The following is a 20,398-nucleotide window of genomic DNA, read 5'->3' on the forward strand; positions in this document are numbered from 1 at the left end:
TGCTTGGTGAAACATTGACACTGTAAAAATGTGTTTTTACAGTCTAGGCAAAAAGTCAGGGGAGAAGATTATAATAAAGAGAACTAAGCTGATGTAAATAAAAACCAGGTAGGCCTAACCTAGTAAAATATCTCTTACATTCCTGTCAGGAACCAGAACGCTTTGACAAATAATGTAAACCTGTGCAATTTGAATAATGCAGAAGCCTTTTTTTGCTTTCATGTAGAGAAAAGTACAGTAAATGACTTTTATGGCAAGACTCTTTTTCAACATTTGTTTGGTGGTTTACACAAACTGTTAATTAATCAATCATTTCCTAAATCTGTTATTTAAACAGGGCGGGGGGGGGGGGTTAACCTGAGCTTGTAAATAAACAGAAACTCCTCCTCCTCTTACTGGAATTCCTTTCAGGACGAAACAAAAGACGTCAAGCTTCCTCCTAGGTTACCATCATGACATGAACATTTTGAGTGCAAGACACCTTTACAGAAGACCTTGTATTTACAGACATCTGATAAGGTAATGACGCTACATTATAGTATATGGCAAGTAATTGAATGACTCTGCTTTGTGATATGCATAATGAATATAACAATTTCGTTGATTGTTATATTCATGAGTTAACCTTGAATGTTATTGTTTAATATTGCAGTCACAAAAGGTCAATATGTTTTCAGAAAATAGATTTTAGGGGGAACATGCAAATGTTCGATTGCTTTGTTATAAATATGAATAATATTATTGAATATTCACCGGAGTAACAAGTGTGACAACTTGCCCCATTTAAAAACATTGTCGAGATGTTTTAAATGGGTAGGTTTGCTTCCATTGTATTTGTATTACGCCTCTAATTATTCTTTATTATTGGCCTTGCATTGAATATTATTCTTGCATACATGCATCACTATTGTTTTCATTTGTTTATATCTGATATATGCAAATAGATTAAACTTTCAAATCTGTTTTAGCACTAGGCAATAGCATCAAAATGCCCAACAAAAATAAACCAAGTAAGTCTGAAAGCTATTAAGGAAAATAACATAATTAAATAATATTAGGGTGCATTGTAAAAACATTCAAATAAACTGACATGATTTTCGGCAGAAGATGAAAAGATTTCCAGTGAACCACCAATGGGGGAAGAGTTGTATACTGGATACTTGCACAAGTCCCCTTTTCTTTCTACCTTCTCAAAAGGCATGGTACGTCTCCACTGCTTTCTAACATTACCATAAAATATCCTCAGTCTTTCAAACATAGCCCCTCTGTAATAAATTTTTGTATGACCACTGCAGAAATCATGGAAGCGACGTTTCTTTGTACTTTCTAAAACGGGCGAGGACACCTATCATCTGGCATACTTCAGAAACGATGAAAAGAAGGGGAAGTCTGTGGGAGAGATTGACCTTTCAAAGTAAGGAATAAACCATGAAGACTCCTTGCATAAATAAATAAAGCAGCACTATAATATAATGAGATTTTTTTATTTTAAAGGGTCAGTTTGATTTGTACATGCCCCGAGAAACATCAGATGTGGGACTGGATCCAGGAAAACTTCAAGTGTTCATCTGCTTCTGTGCTGTTTCTGAGGGTGGAAGACTTCATGCCAAAATCTGCAAGAGACTATTTTCTCATTGGAGAAAACAGGTTTGATTATTTTTAAATTAAAATAGTATTTTAACAGAAAGCAGTTGATCTGTAATAGTTAACATATATTTATTAATGTTGTTATTTGTATTCTTGCGTTTTCAGTGAGGAGGTGAATGGATGGCTTAATGAGTTACTAAAAGTTTTGAATACTCAAACATCAGAAAATAAAGTGCAAGTAACAAATGACAGTCTTCAACAGGTAAACCAAATAAAATCTTTTTTTCACATCCCAATACTGAAGTTGGACTACTTAGTTTTTACTCATGTTTATTTATCTATGTTTTTCACATTTTAGAACAATAATACAGTAAAATCGCCAGTGTTAAAAAAGGTCAAATTAACACTCACGGTGTATATATAATCCACACTCTCAAAATGTGGATTATATAAACACTGTGAGAGTTAATTTGACCCTTTTTAACACTGGCGATTTTGCTGTAACCTACCATTTGCCTAGAATTCTTATATTTTATTATATTATATTGTTATATTTTTGCCTACAAAAATAATGTTCAAAGTTTAAAATTGTGAAGTGTCAAGTGACCTAAACCTTTTGCCACTGTACATATTTAATTAGTCAACCTCTTTTCACAGGAGAACAGATATAGATCAATATCTGCACCAACACCCAACTCTCAAGATTGTGATGAAGAGTTGGTTAGTACGTTAAACCCTGCATTCTGCACACACAGATGTCTTAGTCACGTTCGAATTGTTTCAAGCCAGTTATTTATATCTTTAGCTGTAGTGTGTCAGTACGAAAGAGAAAAAACTGAGACAGATTAAATCCAGAAGAACTGTGGAAATGTCTCCAAGACACCTTAAGACACCGACCTGCAAAGCTATACAGCACTGTGCAAATGTTTAGGCACCTGTGTAGAAATTCTGTAAAGTGGGGATGCTTTCAAAAATATTGTTGTAAAATATACATTTTATTTAAATTGCATTTATCAATTAACTTCAATTAAATATATAAATAACTGGCTTAAATCCATGTTTGGGGGTGAAAAATGAACATGCCTAAGACTTTTGTACAGTCCTGTACATTCATATATGTTAAATTCATGAACTTTTTGTCTATGTAGGAATACATAGATCCAACAGATGTAATAACATTGTACATCTTTCTATTTTTGAAGAGTCATACCGAACAGCACCTGTCTGATCAGTCTGAATCTCGATGTATATTCACTTCCCAGCCACTGGGCGACATTCCTCGCAAGTTAAGTGATGTACGTACTGTACTGTACTGTCAACTAACAAACAGACACACATTCACATAAACATGTGTTTTCATGTGCAAATATGAACAACGAAAAATAAAACTCAAACCTCTGTCACACAGATAACACTTAGTGATGATGACACTGATGATTTAGAGGAAGAGCCAGAAACTCCAGAGGACAACAGCGATTACATGCGTATGGGATCAGTGTAAGACACCCTCTGTTTGAGTCTTTATTAATAATGAGGAATTGAATGGAATTTGAGTATTACAGTAATTCTCATTGAACGTGAATGCAGCATTAATAGTAAAGTGCACCGATAAAATATAACTTCCTATGACAAATTGTATCTTCTTCTGGTTTTACTATTTAGCCTCATGGTGTTGAAACAGGAAGAGGATGCTTGCCTTCAGACAAAGTAATGATACAGTGATACACTACTGTTTACCCCATTAAACTGCACTGTTTTATTAGTTGTGTAACACTGTCTCTGCAAACAGATTTGTGCATCTGTGTGCGTTTGCTACAATTGTATCACGAACAGCATTTTGCTTTTCTTTTAGACTTAGACTATGTTAGACGGGAAGTGCATATGATCAATCACCGCAGACAACAAAGTTTGGGTTTATTGACAGGGTTTGTGCAGCAGCCACATTTTTGATCATTTAAACTTGTTTGTTTCCCCGACGCCTCTCATGTCCCTATAGATGTGATCCTTTCTCTATATAAAGATTGCAAAACTCTTTTTAAAACTCAGCATTACTAAACAGTCTGTTTTGCTGTTTAAATAAAGAAATTCCAAAAATCCTGCTGAACAGGTCTCATCGTGGTCTGCTTGGCATTGTTTTAGATATGATATATTGTGTTCTGTGGTGGTTGACCCTTGTTCTACTCTACACAACCCTTATCTTGATGCAGATCTTTTTCTGTCTTTTTTAGTGAAACCATTGATGTTGTTGAGTCCAGCCAAGATTTGTGTGACGCTGCAGGCAACCAGGACCAGGACACTTCAATGCAACGGTAAAACTTGCAATGAAACATTTAGTAACTTTTTCTCTGTAATTATACGTCAGATTGCAGTTGTATTTACAATAGGTCATGAGAAATTTCTGGTTACACTTATAGCAGAACTTACACCATTTCCGGTTGACTTTTATCCTTTTTTAGAAACAGCGCAGAGCTGAGGTGTTCGAAGGACTCTCTTTCAGAAATGAATGGAAATTGTGTCTCGACTGAGATGAATAAAGGACTTCTGAAAAAAAGGTGATTCTGATCTTATTAAAAAAGTGCCAATATTCTCAGCTGTGCGGTTATAAAAACGTTGTTTTGTATCTGTTTCGTAATTTTGCAAATGGAATGTTTTCAGTGAAACACCAACACTTGTTGAGAAGGAGATCAGCATTACAAGAAATGATCTGGATACAAGTTTGATCTTCACAGAGGAACAAGGAAAACTATGGTACAATATTAAGAACATTACCATCTAGCGTATAGCGTGTTAAAATCAGTATGGCTGATGGTTACATGAGAGCTACTTACAATAGCTTATCGTTCTTCATCTCTCTTCTTCCTCCTCTCCAGTGTGTCTGAATGTAAGCAGACTGAGAGGTCACATTTGTTCCATAAGGGAGATCAGATCCTGGCCTTCAATGACCTGCTGATAGACTCAGTGGAGGAGATACAGATATTCACAAGAAGGCTTAGCAAGGATGAGGTATCAAGAACCAGAGTAACAAATATTTTTAAACAGTGCAATATAAGACCGCTTTACGTGATGTTACTTAAAATATTTGCAGGCAAAACTGACTGTTCTACGACAGCCGGGATCCCAGCCTTTCCACGACGAATCCTTTTTGTCACATTCATGATGTGAAACAAAATGACAAGTTTCCTGTTCATTAGAATTGTGTATTAAGTTCATTGGGACTACACTGCAAAAACTGCACTGTGATACAACAACACAGTTTGTAATATGTATGAACATTTATTGATTTTTAAATGTTACTGATGTGCAGAAATGAGTTACATGACTGTATATACTGTACAGTATAGACACTGGTGATGGGTATATACTGTATGTGTAAAAAAAACATGAAGGTTAATCGTTTCTGAAGGTTTTGTAACTTCTTTAAAGCAGCACTTTTTATTTCTATACAGAAGACACTTTAATTTACCATTTGTAAACAACTTCACTGCCATTCTGTGTTCTGTATTGCCCACAATCATCTCTAATGTTTATGTGAAAAATGTGTAACATTGTTATATTGTAAAGTGTTATTAAATTTTCAAAAAGCTGATTGTTTTATTGTATCTTAAAATCGGTTCGGGGTAGCAGGTACTTTTATTTAATGTATATAACATTTCCAGCAGCAGGTAACCTATATAAAACACCTCTTAAGTACCTGACAGGACCACCACCTTGACACATAAACCTGTGCAATTTGAAAAATGCAAAAGCCATACACGGTATTGTGTTCCCCAGTGCATGAAAAACAGGCCCAAACAATCTTTCATCCCCCAAGCAATTCATCTCTTAAATTCTTCTTTTTAACATTAAATGCTGATCAGCTGGTCTGATATTTTAAAATTTGTCTTTTATTGTTTATATATGTCAACTGTGATTGTTAAATGTCTGTGTGAGTGTGTTGCAAACTTACTTTCCCTAAAATAAACTGAACTAGTTTTAACTTAATAAACCAGTTTATTTAAATTACGCCGGTTAATGCTATCTGACAAAACATTTCGACAGTGGATGCAAACGTTTTCATGCATGTCGTTGAAGCCATTGTCAACACTTGTTCTTAATCAATCTGCTCCTGTGCTTGAAAACACAAGCAAAAGGAAAGGAGGGATCTTAATCTGAGCTTGTAAATAACCAGAAACTCCACCCTTACTGGCACAAAGCATTCTAGAAATAAAAAAAGCTGAAGCTCTCATTGTGACGTGCATAATGTGAGTACAGGAAACTTTACAGACGACACTATGTGTGTACCCTGACATCTGCTAAGGTAATGCTATTATAAGGTATGTGCTAATGATTTGATGACTCTGCTGTGTGATTCCTTTGTAAACAAATAATACTAATTACATTGAAAGGCATGCAACTTTATTTTATAATTGAAATGAGTTGTTATTATTATGGTGAAGCCTATGGGGCTAGATGTCACACAGGGACGGTGTCAGGCTTAATGGAAACATCCAAATACAGAAAATGTAGTACAGTAATATCCTTTGATATTTTAGCCGTTTCATCAATCATTAATTCATGGTTTTTATTATTTCTTTGCTATTTGAACTAATTTTAAGGTTAAAGCTGTGCCTCTCTAAATGCAACACTGAACTTTTTGAAACCCTTATTGATTGTATCAAACAATCTGCCTATATTCTTCATTATAAAAACATAATTTAGAAACATTGCTTTCTGTTACTGGGGTGATATTAGTTTTACTTGCGTTAAGAGTTTATTGGTAAGACCAGTTTACTCAGATATGTAGGGCACAGCACTTTATGGGAGTAATGGAATTTCAATTGATTGGTAAAGCACTGCTCACAATACATGCATACATCGTTCTAAAGCTTCTTCTTTTTTTTTTATTAATTGCTAAATCTAATCCTATTCTAAAGAAAACTGAAATCTCCTTTAAAATATGTTACACGGTTTACAATTGATGCACGCAAATGAACTGTGAAGCAATCTTACTCACAAACCATTTCTCATCTATTTTAGCACTGAAGTAACAACATCCAAACGTTACACAAAAAAACATCAAGTAAGTCTGAAATCTACGTATTGAAACCAAATAAAATAATGATGATTTAATTTGTGTAGAAAAAATTATGGACCAATAGTGTTTAATGTTGGTTCAGCTTATTTACTTGTCAGCAGCATCAACTTCAATATTTTATGAGTTGTACAGGATACCTGCACGTATCCCCTGTTTCTTCTGGCACTACTGAAAGCAATACATCTCCTATTTTATATTCAGCATGAAAATGAAATAATCTTAATCTTTTCAGTCATTCAGTTTTTGTATGACCACTAGAAATCATGGAAGCGCCGATACTTTATACTTTATATGTTTGGTGACAACACCGTACTACAGAAACCATGAAAAAAAGGGGAAGCCTGTGGGAGAGATAGATCTTTCAAAGTAAGGAACAAACCATCAAAGACTCTGTGCATAAATAAATATAGCAGCACTACAATATAAAATATAATGAGATTTTTTATTTTAAAGGGTCATTTTGATTTGTACATGCCCTGAGAAACATCAGATGTCGGACTTCAAGTGTTCGTCTGCTTCCGTGATGTTTCTGAGGGTGGAAGACTTCATGCCAAAATCTGCAAGAGGATATTTTCTCATTGGAGAAAATAGGTTTGATTTAATTATTTGAACCATAACTCTTACAGCCACATGTGCCACAAAAAAAACATACAAGTTATATTTTATATTTAACAATAAACAGTTGAATCAGCATTGTTGTTAGGTTTAATATGCTAGTTTAATGTGTTTTTTATATTCTTGTTTTTTCAGTGAGGAGGTGGATGGATGGATGGCTGAACGAGTTATTAAAAGTTGTGCGAGAAACCAGACTTCAACAAGTAAACAACTCTAGCTGTCTGTCTTTCTATAGTATTGAATATAACCACAGTGAACATGATTAACACCTGAGGTCAAATACAACCCTGACACCAGTTAGTCAAGTAGTTAGAAAAAAAACATTGCTTAAAAAGTGTTGTCGTTATAAAAACTCTAGCAGAGTCTCGGTTTGATATATGGTATTAAAAGAAATAACTTTAAAACATATAAGAGAGAATTTTCAAAAGGAACCACTGTATATTCATAAGTCTTCTATCTTTTGTCACAGGACATGAGATTTAGGTTCCAGTCTCAACGTTTCATAAAGCCGGTAGGTCAAACCCTGCATTGTGTATATTCATTCATGTGATTTCATTTTAGAATACTTTTGAATTTTAAGTCAAAGCAAAAATACATATTTACAAAGTCCAATCAGTTTTATAATACGGTATATACACTCTATTTTGCAGGATCTATCTGACATTCGCCGCGTTCAGTCGTCCACACCTATACGTATACCTCTAACTGAGCGTTCAGACCGCCGCCGTCGAGAGCGTCAAAAATCGCTCTGGCCGCCCTGCCAACAACGCTGTAGAAAGAGTCTTGGGCGCGCTGACGCACTGACGTAAATCGAAATCTTATCTTGTATTTAAAGGGACCGCAAGCAAACAAGCTTGTTGATCTTGTGCAGACTGACCACAAGAAATTGATCGGTGGAAAGAACTTTATTGTAGTTACACGTTTGCTAACGAAATAAACCAATCAAAAGCCATTTGTGTGGTGTGGCTTTTGTGTTCGTGGTTAAGTGCTAGTCTAATTTCAACATTATAGGAGACATTTACTAGCCTTGGTCTTTAATTAACATTAATTTGTGTGCAACCTACATTACAAACTCTCCTGGTCGAAGTGTAAGGTTAGCTTTAATGCAGTTGGTCAAAGCGGTGTTATTTTGAGCAAATGTATTTCATTCCCGCTGGAAAACAAGCGTTCTGATGTTGCATATAAATAGTTTATTTAATATTCTGCAGCAGTAACACTGTTTTGCATGCTCTGGAGCTAAAGTTAGCATGAAATTCCCGCTTATTTACAGAAAAATTATAACGTTAATGCACATCATCAGCAACTCAACAGGAAAACAAACAATCTCAGACACTTTGGTCCACGCATAATTTTTTTTTTTTATGTCCCTGTACGCAAACAGGGACGCGTCGTATAGGATTGGGAAACCCGCCACAGCAATTACCAACTTCTCCATTTTGCTTGGGAACTAATGTGGTCGGAACCAAAGTTTACAGGGCTGCTTTCTCTGGAATCATCTCAAGCGACGGACTTCTACGTTCTGATTGGTTGCCGCCGAACCGCGTCATAGCTCATTACCATAAAGTTGACCTGATTTCAACTCTCCTTGACGCCCTCAACGGCCAAGACGCGCCGCGCCGCTCCTCGCCGCTGCTCGCCGCCGCTCGCCGCCGGCTCACATTGAAAATGAATGACTTACGGCCACTTTGACGCTGTCAACGGCGGCGGTCTGAACGCACAGTAAGCCACTGCCACATAGCCACTACAACATTCTTCGCAAGTTCAGTGATGTACGTACTAAAATGTTCTGCAAGCACACACTGTTTTTACGCTGCTGTGTTTACTTCATATGATAAAACTATGAACAAATAAAACTTAAACCTCTGTCTGATTACAATTAGTGACGATGACACTGATGATATAGAGGAACAGCCTGAAACTTCAGAGGACAACAGTGAAAACATGGATATGCCATCAGTGTTTATACGGATATCAGATATCCGTTTATACGGTGCTGCTTTAAGAGTATGGATCGTTGACTTAACAGTTTGTATGTTTTTATTATAGACAGTTTTAGTGTGTGCTTCAAGTACATTTTGCATTTGCTGTCATCAACACCAAAACACAATATATGCAGCGAGCACTGGTTTGGACACAATCTGGGTTTTGAAGCAGACCATAAAAATCTGTCTGCAACAGCAAAATCTGGTCAGAAGTCCTGTAATGTGAGCTTGCCTTTAGAAACAGAGAGGTGATATTCATCTTTTTTAGCAAGGGTTGTAACGAGACTTAGGGTGCAATTCAGATTAGTTGATCATCAAAGATTCTTATGCATTTAGTCCCCTTCAATACAGTTACACCCTTGATTTTAGTGTTTAAAACATTTACATAGTTTGTGTTTCAGAGAAATTAAGTATTTTTTATGATATTGCATTATCTTTTTTGCTATGTTTAATGCTGTGGTTATAAAACTGTGGTTTTGCATTTCTTGCCATTTTGAAAATGTATGTTTATTTTGTAGTGAAACATACATGTCCATTGAGAAGGAGATCTGCATTAAACTGAATAATCTGAATAAAAGTTTGATCTTCATACAGGAAGAAGGAAAACTATGGTACATCAAGTAAACTGATGATTATAATGCGTTCTCACGTTTATTGTAATGTTACTGTTTGAGCATAAACACTAAAAGTCCACTTCATCCCTATTGTCACTGCTTGTAGTTCACTGCTTGAAAAAGATTCTGCTACACCTGTTCCATTATCTAACAGGGCCCTTCATTCTGTAGCAATAACCAGTATGCCCCAATAATCCTTTGAAGTCTTTACCAGGTGCTGTGAAAGCTATTAATATGCGGATTGTGTGCATGTGTGAAACTTATTTTTGAATGGTTTGCACTCCATCGCTTCTACATTTTAATTATCAGGCCTGAAACAATAGAGGAAATTGATGCCATTGTTATGGTTCATTGCTGAGAATCTGATCCCACTTGAGACTGGGCGTGCTTGACCATTCCGACTAAACTCGGCATTTCTGCAATAAAATTATTTGAAAATGAAAATGTATTTTTTGAAAAACCAAGCATGAAACCTATTCTAGTAACTCAAAAAACAAATTCAAGACACTATAAAAAGGCATGATAGAACCCCTTAAAGAACATTACCATCTATAGATGTGTACCATCAACGAGGTGTTCTATAGAAAAAACATAAACATACAGATAACTACTTGCAGTACATGGTTTATCATTGTTCTTCATCTCTCGTCTTCTTTCTCTCCAGTGTGTCTGAATGTATGCGTGGTAGGACAATCCGATGGATGAAATTTCAGGACATGGGCATAAGGGAATCCTTTACCTTTCCTAGTAGGTATACAGCGCATCATGGAGTCTACACCACTGTATAAGACACAAAATCAGATGGAGACAAGTATTGCATAGACATATTTGAAAGTTTATCTACTGTGGAAAAGCTATTTCAATTTTAAAGCTGCACATTCTTATTTGTTAACTTAAATGTACCGGTTCCGTTGTATACAACTTTTTGTTCCTCTGTATTAAATGTAATGACATATTGCCCATCATCATCTGTGTGCACTAATTATTAAATGCGTAACATTGTTATAATATAGTGTGTTATTAAACTTTTATAATGATGATCTCAGATTGTGTGTTTAACTATAAATCAAGTTAAAAGATACTTTATCGAACATTCCATAAAATATGCTTTTTTACATATTTAAACATAACCGAAGATACTTTCAGATTAATTAATGCTCAAATAAAACTATTTTTTGTACTGTTCTAAGCTATACCAACAATAAACTTGTGTTGTTAGAACCAAATGCTTAATACAAATTCAAAATGACTTACGTCTGCGTGTTTGTCCACTACTTTGTGTTAGTTTTGTTCTAGTCTAGATGTACGCTTTTAAAAAAAACGTGCTTCAAGATCTCCACAGCAATGCAACAGTATATGCCATTTTTGTTTACTCAGGGTACTCAGGGAAAAGAAAGGTACTTATAGATGCTGTCATCGGACACACACGCCAAGTTAACTTTCGGCCTGTGTTTGGTTACAACTATATTTATTTTAGATTTAATTTACATTAATATTAATATGTTATTGTGCATTAATTGCATTAAATTAATTTAAAACTAATCAACAGTTATTGCTTCTTTGCGGAGGTCTAGCAGAAGTTAAAGTGATGAGGTGCTTCATATGCAATAGAAGAACCATTTTTGGTTAAGTCTATACACTGTTTCAGAGGTAGCTACAAAAACAAACGTTATGTGGCCCGAACTTAAAGTGAAATCATTTACTCAATTCGAGTTGTTCCAGATCTGTGTAAATTTCTTTGTTCTGATGAACACAGAGAAAGATATTTGGAAGAATGCTTATATCCAGACAGATTTTGCCCCCCCATTGACTACCATTGAAGGAAAAATTACTCTATCTTTTTTTTGTTCTGTTGAACACAAAATACATTTTTAAGAATGTAGGACAGCAAACAGTTCTGGGGCACTTTTGACTACCATTGTATTTTTTCCTACTATGGTAGTCAATGGGGGGCAAAATCTGTCTGGTTATAAACATTCTTCCAAATATCTTTCTCTGTGTTCATCAGAACAAAGAAATTGATACAGATTAGGAACAACTGGAAGGTGAGTAAATGATGACAGAACTTTCATTTGTGGGTGAAGTATCACTTTAAGTTTGAGCCAAATAACGTTTGTTTTTGTTGTTACCTCTGAAACGGCGCATAGAACTACTTAACCAAAAAGGGTTCTTTTATTGCATAGTGAAGTACCTTTTTAAAAGTGTACATTACTCACTTTGTTGGCCAGCCCTGACTGTGTTCACCAGTGTCTTGTTCCGCCTGATTTGTCTGTGCTATATACTGTATGCCCCTGTATATCATGTGTTAGCTGTGCAGTGTCATTTGTATTTTAAGATGACCATTGGTTTTTGGTCTGCCCTGTTGTTTCCTCTATCATGACTTAGTAAAGGAAAAGTTCACCTCAAAATCAAAATTGTGTAAGTTAATACAAGTTAAACATATTTTAAGACCTCCCGGCGTCTTCGGCACATAAATAAAGATATTTTATGTGACATCCGAGAGATTTACAGGCCTCCTCACGGACATCATGGTAATAGTTGTTGTCAAGTCTATGGTGCGTGTTCAAGAGTGCACTTCGACACATGAACGCCGCATGGCGTATGCGTGGGGGCAGACGGGCTGTCAGCGCCCATGCATGCACCATGCAGCATTCGCATAAAAAATATAACACAATTTTGATTTTGAGGTGAACTTTTCCTTTAAACTCTATGGGCAATAGGTGCCTACCTCTTAACTCATTCATTAGATGTTGCTTATTTGTGGGAGGTGCACCTTTAACCTAGTATTTAACCCAAAACTCCACCTCCTTATCACATCACTGCCAGGAACAAAGTGCACATTTTCCTTTACCTTTAAAGTTGTTATTATGGCAAGTTATAGCATGCTTGATTTACTGGTGAATAAATAAGTGCAGAAACACATGAGATTTATATTTTTATGTTTTTTATTTTGAGATTAGGGCACATATTTAAATGGCATTCGCTGTTTAAAAACCCTAAAGCCATATAAACATGCATCGTATCCAAGAAAATAGAGTGCTTGGTGATAATCTAAGCAAAAGAAGGCAATCATCAGTAATTAATGACACGTTTTTACTGCAATGATGTGAAGGGAAATCCCTTAAACATTCCCGCAGCTGTGTGCAGAAAGAGGAAAGCTTAAAATAACTTTTATCTTTCAAGGAACCAAGAAGCTTTGACACATAAACCTTTGCAATCTGAAAAATGCTTAAGTCACGCAAGTACTGTGTCTGTGAAAGCACAATTCACAATTCTGTAAAAATTGGCAACATGCACAACATGCATGTGTTATCTTTAAGATTTATACATGTTTAGATCTACTCTAAAAACAGTCAAATAACAAATTTTATGTTCAGTTAAGGACAACACATCATGCTGTACTTAACTGAACACATCTCTGTGGTTTTTTGGGGGGGACAACACATTTTGTGTTACTTTCAACACAACTTGTGTTAAAAATCAACACAATGTGTGTTGAAAGTAACACATAGGGGCAGTTTCCCAGACCAGGATTATCTTAAACCAGGACTAGGCCTTAGTTAAATTAGGAGAATTAAGTTGTTTTAAAAAACATACTTTACAAAAAAACATTACTGTGTGCATCTTGAGACAAAACAATAACAGTTATACATTTTAAGATATGTCAGTGCAAGTTGTTTTCGATCAAGGCATCTCTCACATTTAAGTTAGTCTGAGACTATGGCTTATGCCCTGTCTGGGAAACCGCCCTATAATGTGTTAAATAAACAACACAAAACAACGTGGTAAACTTAACACATCCATTTTAAAAGTGTATCTTCTTAATCTAATCCTTAAAATACCTTTATTGATGTAACCTAATGCAGTCAATGTGAATTAGTTAATCATTTATATTTTACCTTAAACTATTTTATTTAAATTATCAAGCACGCTTGTAGGCTATGACAACATTTTCAAGCATAGGCAAACTATGCCTAGGTATGCATATTAATGAAGCCATTATGAAAATTTGTTAGGTGATTTCCACAAACTGTTATTGTGCTATTGTGTTATAAAACACAATCAAAAAGAAGGGAAGGAGCTTAACCTGAGCTTGTAAAATCAGAAACTCCTCCTCTTATGGTCATAGGTTTCTGGAAGAAACAAAAGTGCTCAAGCTTCCTCCTAAACCATCAGAGCATGCACACTGCGAGTGCAAGATAACAGAAGACACTGTGTGACATCTGCTACTTAAGGTAATGTAGTTATGATAAAGTATATGATTACTGATTTGATGACTCTTAAAGACTGAACAAGCATAACATGAAGACATGAGCATGCAATGTTATTGCATTCATGCAGCTTATTATTATTAAGCATGGACTGGGGCAAGTTGTCACACAGGCTTTAAGTCTGTGGTCCAAATACACAAATATGAACTTTCCTTCACATTTTTTCGGCTTCATGAGTTGTGTTTTATAAATGTTTTGCTTGTTTGAACTAAGCTGGCATGTTAATGTTTAATGCTGTTACAAAACTCTTTATGGTGTGTGCTTATACAAAAAATGGCTGTCTAAAAAAATATTATTGCTTTACTATTTACATTTTTTTAAAGTCCGCCTTTATTATTATTTTGTTCCCTTTCAATTATTTTTCTACTTTGGCACTGAATATTATTCTTTCATAAGCATTTATCACTGTTGTTAACATATGTTTATGCCTGATGTGTGTAAATAGATTACAATCTTACCAACCATTTCACATCTATTTTAGGACTTAACCAACAGCATCCAAATGTTCACCAAACATAGATCAAGTAAGTCTGAGAGCTATTTATGAAAAATAATGAAGAGCATTGTAGAAAGATTTTAATTGATGTCTCCGAGGTCTAATGTTGGTCTTATTTACTTTTCAGCAGCACCAACTGCAAAATTTTACAATAATAATGAACCACCAAAGGTGGAAGAGTTGTACAGCGGATACCTGCACAAGTCCCCTGCTCTCTCTGGCATTACTAAAGGACTGGTACGTCTCTCCTATTGTATTTTAGCATGAAAATGAAATACCCGCTGTCTTTACAGTCAATCACTTATATTACAACTGCAGACCCTTATGAGAAAATAGGAATATAATGGAAAGTGTAATCCAAAATAATACATTTCCATATACTGGAACCAAACGCTTGGCATTCAATACATATGAAATGTCTTTTCTTGGTGTAAGGGCAAAACATGGAGGCGCCGTTTCTTTGTACTTTACAAGAAGGATGAGAACACCTATTATCTGGCATACTACAGAAACAACGAGAAGAGGGAGAAGCCTTTGAGGAAAATAGACCTTTCCAAGTATGTAAAAAACATCAAAAACACCTTTACGTAAATACACTCTAAGGAAATCTGTAAAAATAGGGCACAATATACTGTATTAATATGAAGGAATTTAAAATAAAGGAAAATTTACTGGTAATTTACAGTGTACAAAAGCAGCACTACAATACAATGAGAATGTTTTCTTATTTTAAAGGGTCACTTTGATTTGTACATGCCCTGAGGAACATCAGATGTGGGACTGGATCCAGAAAAATTTCAAGTGTTTGTCTGCTTCCGTGCTGTTTCTGAGGGTGGAAGACTTCATGCCAAAATGTGCAAGAGAATATTTCCTCATTGGAGAAAACAGGTTTGCCATGATTGTTTTAAAACAACTCTCATTGCAGCCGCAGTTTCATAAAACGCAAGCAAAAAACTAATAGTTCATTATGGTGTTTTCGACCGTGTCAGAGATATAATTTCATATTCTCTGTATTATTGTTATTTCAGTGAGGAGGTGGGTAAATGGGAGAAGGAGTTATTGAAAGCTATAAGGACTTTAGGGAATAAAGTGCGAGTGACATATGGCAGTCCTCAAAAGGTAAACAAACATTGAAATCTCTAATATCATTCAATACACTCAAAGCAAAGTGTTTTACAAAAATAAGTTTGATCAACATTAGATGTTTAGTTTAAAATGAAGGCCCAAATATTGTAGCGCTCATGTTCTTTTTCTCACAGGACATTAGAGGAAGAGCAATATCTGAGCCTATACCCAAGTCTCCACCTTGTGATGAAGGGACAGTAGGTCAAACCCTGCATATCCATTAATATATTTCACATTTATTTGGTCAATGCAAGAATGCACATTCACATATATTTAATTATGTGGTCTTTCTTTCCAGAGGGTAATTGACCCCAACACCTTTCGGTGGTCTGAACCTACATTCTCTTCCCAGACAAGGCCAAACAGGCATTATGATATTCCTAAAAATTATGCAACAACAGCATGCAAGGTTTTAAAATATCAAGCTCGCACTGTTTTAAATTTATCCTCATAACGCGTTTAATCCTCATGCAAATAAAATCCTTTATCTTATAGTTAGATGTTTGCAGTGATGATGATGATGATGATGATGACGATGAAGATGATACAGAAGAAACTCCAGAGGACATCAGTGAATACATGGATATGGCATCAGTGTAAGATACAGTGTTTTTGTCGTAATATGTAAAATGCAATAATAAAAAACGAATTCCTAGGACAAATCATAATGTTTTTCTTTTTCTGTTTTTTTTCTAAATAGCCATGAGGTGTTACAGAATCACTCGGAAGAGGAAGCATTCTTTCAGACAAAGTAAATTTAAAGTCTTGTTCACAGACCCCTTTGGTTTGCACTATTGTCTTACAGTTGTGTGACGCTGTTTTTGCTAATCGATGCATGCATCGCAATGTTTGTTTTATATGATTTTCAAGCACTGGTTTTATAACGCACCTTTGCGTTTTTGTTACACTTGACATTGAAGCAAATGTTTTTCATGTCCACGATGCCCTTCATGTCTCTACATATTTTTTTTGTATAAACTATTTGTAAAATAATATGTTTTGCTGTTCAAAGAAACTCCAACACTCAAGTCTTGTTGAACAGGTCTAGTCTTGCAGCGTCTTTAAGATTAAAAGCTTGGCATTGTTTTAGCATCGTGAAACTTAAGACATGTCATTTCTGACAAGATGATGAACTTCTATATGAAATTTTTTTTGAAAGGATTGTGTTCGGTGGAAGTTGACCATGTTCTCTACACATACTGTATCTTGATGCCGTTTTAAAAGATCTTTGTCTTTCTAGTAGGCCTACAGCCACCAAAGCTGTTGAGTCCAGCCAGGATTTGTGCAGTGCTGCAGAAAACCAGAAGAACGACAGTTCAATGAGACGGTAAAAATACTAGAAACTCATTCTCTGTACAAGTCAGACATGATTGAAAGAGGATTCACTTAAAGCAGGATGGCCACCATCTTTGTTTCTTTCTTAGAAACAGTGCAGAGTTGAGGTGTTCGATGGGCTCTCTTTCGGACTTTAATGGAAATTGTGCTTCTACAGAGATAAACAAGAGGTGATTTTAATCATTTCAGTATGGGCTGTAACCATCAGGCATCAGACTTACACCGTGTCTACACCGGACGCGACACGGCGGCTTGCTCTAATGGGATTGTCGCGCCGCGCTACATCTAGTGTGGACAAAATTTTAAATGGGTTCTAATGCGTTCTATTGTCTTTTGTCGCGCCGCGTCCGGTGTAGACATGATGTTAGGGGGACTGAAGTTCAGATTAGTTGATCGACCAATTTGGGATGTCAATTGAAGAGTCTTATTAAATCTACACCCTTGATTTTAGTGTTTAAGGGTGCCTCAAAGAAACTGTGTAATTTAATTCTAAACTTTACTAAAAACCCTGTCATGTTTTTCCAGCTGTTTAGCAACGTTTTTGTGGTTTGGCCTCTGTTGGAATTTTGAAAATGTGAATGTTTATTTTGTAGTGAAACACAAACACCTGTTGAAAAGGAGATCTGCGTTAAGCTTAATGACCTGAGTAAAACATTGATCTTCACACAGGAACAAGGAAAACTATGGTACAACTTTTATAGATACTTAAGGACATATAGTGTTCCAGAGAAATTATAAACATGAGAACTACTTACAATAGATTATGTTCACCATTGTTTTTCATCTCTCGTCATCTTCCTCTCTAGTGTGTCTGAATGTAAGAAGAATGAGACCTCACATTTGTTCCATAAGGGGGATCAGATCCTGGCATTCAATGACCTGCTGATAGACACAGTGGAGGAGATACAGGCATACCTTAAAAGGCTTAGCAAGGATGAGGTACTGTAGAATCAAGAATTATAGAAAAAAGATGGTACATAATTACAGAGCTCAAAATAATGTTACTTCAATTATTTGCAGGTTAAACTGACTATTCGACGGTATCCGGGATCCCAGCCTTTCCATGCTGAATCCTTATTAACCACCTGAAACAAAACGACACGCTTCAAGTCTACAATGAAGAGTTCCTTCTTGTAGTGATTTGTAAAAACGGCACTTTGATAGACCTGGTCTGAAAAACACATTAGCAGAAGATCATCAGACAGCACCCACTCCTCTTCTGTATCTTCTGTATCTTATGTATTACGACACAACGACCTTTAAATGTTACTCAATTATAGCAACCATAACTGTATATAAAGTATGAAGATAAAATTATAGGAGACTGGTAATGGGTATACTGTATGTGACCATAAGGCACAAGTATTACGCTGACATATGTAGGTTAATCCACTGTGAAAACGTTTGACTTCTTTAAAGCTGCACTTTTCTTTTTTACACTGAGACACTTTAATATTTGTATCCAAATGTTTCATTCTGGATTTTGTTTTGTTGCCCGAAAATCATATACGGTTGCATTTATACTGGTATTATAATTATTCATATTATTTTTCCACATTGTTTTATTGTAAACTGTTATTAAAGTTTTTATAACAGTCAATATTTGTGTGTACTTGGTTCAAGGGTAAAACCTTTTTATAGAATGTATAGTGTTGAATTGCAGTTTGGAGACAGTATCGTAGGCTGTCTGTGCTGAAGAACACGGACTACTTTCCGAAAGAATGTGAACCTGTAAGCATGTTTTTAAAGATACTTTCCTCATAGAGGAAAACTAGTTTGTCCAGATTTATTTGCGTCACATCCAAGAAACTTGGTTAAAGGTTAAAAATTCTTTCATTACTGCCTATATGTATTAAGGAAAAACAGGTCTCTTTATATTTAAGTTAAAAACCCAAACTTGTTCTTAAATTTAGAATCTTAATTAAAAACTACAATTTCAAAAAATCATGTTAAAATGACTCCGGAGATTTTTTTTGTTTTTTATTTTAAACAGTTCAGACTGATAGCAAATGCTCAATAGCTGGTGGTGTGTAAAGAAAGCTCCATTTTCCATTAAAGATATCACATCACTTGCCAGTTTGAAGGGCATATTTCTGTTTGTCACGTTTTGTCGTGCTCTCTATATAAGTACAATAAGTTTCAATGGGTGTCTAATGCTCTGTGAGAACCAAAAGTTACATTTAGACAGCACAGAAATAGAATCCCCTTTAGGCAGCTTACCCAACACAACTTTGATGTTTAGTACTATACATGATTCAGCAGTTAAGACTTGCTTGACCTGTTTTCACTGTTGGCCCAGACACTCTGCTGATGACAGAGACTTGGCACGATTTTTAGTATCCTGATACCAGAGGAGTGACATCATCTAGAACCTGATAATTGTTCTTTTTTTGTATTACAATCACATTCAGCACTATTGTTTTAATGTTCTGCGTCTACAGTGAATAGATCTCTCTAGTGGTGATTTGTGGGATAATATGGGTGTTCCTGTATTAGACTGAAACCAGATTATTAAAACAGCAGCGGGAGTGAAAGAGGTTTCTTGGTAAAACCCAAAAAATCCATGTAAGATAGCGATTCTCAATCTAGGGGCACCAGGATGGATCCAGGGGGGGAACAGATTTCGTGACATTTTATGAAATATAGAAATTTATCATAGATTTTATGCAATCAAACATCCGAAAAACAAGACCACCAACCAAAGGAATTGATGTTCTAGCATTGTATAGCGGACTATGTTTTTGGTTTTGTTAAAATTCTAAGTTTAAGATTATAAATCTTTAATTGGGGGGCCACAAAGCAATACACTCTACACAAAGGGGCCCTTACATGAAAAACTTTGAGAACCACTGATGTAAGATGTCAATATAGACATTTATCCTATTGTGTGAGGAATAGGATTAAACATAAATCAACTTTCTCAAACTGGAATAAAATGTTTCAAGAGACTTTAAAGGACCACATTGTGCCAAATACAACTATAGCCACACTGAGACACACCAAGTGAAAAACCATAACGTATCCCCAAAAGCAGAGGGGATTGATAATAACTAACTAACTAAGTAGCTCTTAGACATAATATTGGGCCACCTATCATCATACGACTTTATTAATTAATCTACAAACCTATATTTATGAGAAAAATAAATATAGAGCTAAATAACAGAGAGCTTAAATATATTTTATAGCATTTTTATTAAATCTAATGTAATCAAATGTAACCAGAGATAATGGAAAAACCATTGTCAACCCCATTAAATAAGAAATTTACACTTATAATGCCTATACACCTGTTTCAG

The 20,398-nt window shown here is 35.4% G+C and overlaps 2 protein-coding genes across 9 annotated transcripts; both read left to right on the forward strand.

Moving 5' to 3' along the window:
- The first annotated feature begins 411 nt into the window (after positions 1–411).
- LOC130569336 (pleckstrin homology domain-containing family S member 1-like) lies at positions 412–5,535 on the forward strand. 2 transcript variants are annotated; one of them, XM_057358924.1, is made up of 15 exons: positions 412–519; positions 969–1,010; positions 1,105–1,202; positions 1,296–1,414; positions 1,495–1,647; positions 1,753–1,849; positions 2,245–2,307; positions 2,790–2,882; positions 2,996–3,084; positions 3,250–3,294; positions 3,816–3,896; positions 4,044–4,139; positions 4,243–4,335; positions 4,458–4,590; positions 4,673–5,535. In XM_057358924.1, the coding sequence occupies exons 2-15, from the start codon at positions 989–991 to the stop codon at positions 4,742–4,744; spliced, it is 1,254 nt and encodes a 417-aa protein (XP_057214907.1). In that variant the 5' UTR covers positions 412–519; positions 969–988; the 3' UTR covers positions 4,745–5,535. The 2 variants fall into 2 exon arrangements, with proteins under 2 accessions (XP_057214907.1, XP_057214908.1); XM_057358925.1 differs by lacking the exon at positions 3,250–3,294.
- Positions 5,536–5,814: 279 nt separating this feature from the next.
- On the forward strand, positions 5,815–19,094 carry LOC130569645 (pleckstrin homology domain-containing family S member 1-like). Of its 7 annotated transcripts, XM_057359420.1 has the most exons (25): positions 5,815–5,884; positions 6,604–6,646; positions 6,920–7,027; positions 7,115–7,252; positions 7,412–7,479; positions 7,746–7,787; positions 7,927–9,045; positions 9,157–9,280; positions 9,777–9,869; positions 10,537–10,619; positions 14,002–14,107; positions 14,625–14,667; positions 14,767–14,876; positions 15,075–15,196; positions 15,375–15,527; positions 15,668–15,758; positions 15,899–15,961; positions 16,063–16,173; positions 16,260–16,360; positions 16,465–16,515; positions 17,005–17,091; positions 17,189–17,269; positions 17,693–17,785; positions 17,906–18,038; positions 18,120–19,088. In XM_057359420.1, the coding sequence occupies exons 12-25, from the start codon at positions 14,646–14,648 to the stop codon at positions 18,186–18,188; spliced, it is 1,287 nt and encodes a 428-aa protein (XP_057215403.1). In that variant the 5' UTR covers positions 5,815–5,884; positions 6,604–6,646; positions 6,920–7,027; positions 7,115–7,252; positions 7,412–7,479; positions 7,746–7,787; positions 7,927–9,045; positions 9,157–9,280; positions 9,777–9,869; positions 10,537–10,619; positions 14,002–14,107; positions 14,625–14,645; the 3' UTR covers positions 18,189–19,088. The 7 variants fall into 7 exon arrangements, with proteins under 7 accessions (XP_057215403.1, XP_057215408.1, XP_057215407.1 ...); XM_057359425.1 differs by having other exon boundaries at positions 9,157–9,869; positions 17,008–17,091; positions 18,120–19,094; XM_057359424.1 differs by having other exon boundaries at positions 9,157–9,869; positions 14,770–14,876; positions 18,120–19,091.
- Positions 19,095–20,398: the final 1,304 nt, after the last annotated feature.

The sequence above is a fragment of the Triplophysa rosa genome, linkage group LG18 (assembly GCF_024868665.1).
Source record: "Triplophysa rosa linkage group LG18, Trosa_1v2, whole genome shotgun sequence".
Classification (NCBI taxonomy): domain Eukaryota; kingdom Metazoa; phylum Chordata; class Actinopteri; order Cypriniformes; family Nemacheilidae; genus Triplophysa; species Triplophysa rosa.

Bases quoted from the DNA above. Each gene is read 5' to 3' on its own strand.
- LOC130569645 (XM_057359420.1), top strand. From the start codon at position 14,646: ATGTTCACCAAACATAGATCAA. The intron at 16,516-17,004 runs GTAAATTTAAAG...TTGTCTTTCTAG, and splicing joins GAAGCATTCTTTCAGACAAA to TAGGCCTACAGCCACCAAAG. The intron at 17,270-17,692 runs GTGATTTTAATC...TTTATTTTGTAG, and splicing joins TCTACAGAGATAAACAAGAG to TGAAACACAAACACCTGTTG.
- LOC130569336 (XM_057358924.1), top strand. From the start codon at position 989: ATGCCCAACAAAAATAAACCAA. The intron at 2,308-2,789 runs GTTAGTACGTTA...CTATTTTTGAAG, and splicing joins AAGATTGTGATGAAGAGTTG to AGTCATACCGAACAGCACCT. The intron at 3,897-4,043 runs GTAAAACTTGCA...ATCCTTTTTTAG, and splicing joins CAGGACACTTCAATGCAACG to AAACAGCGCAGAGCTGAGGT.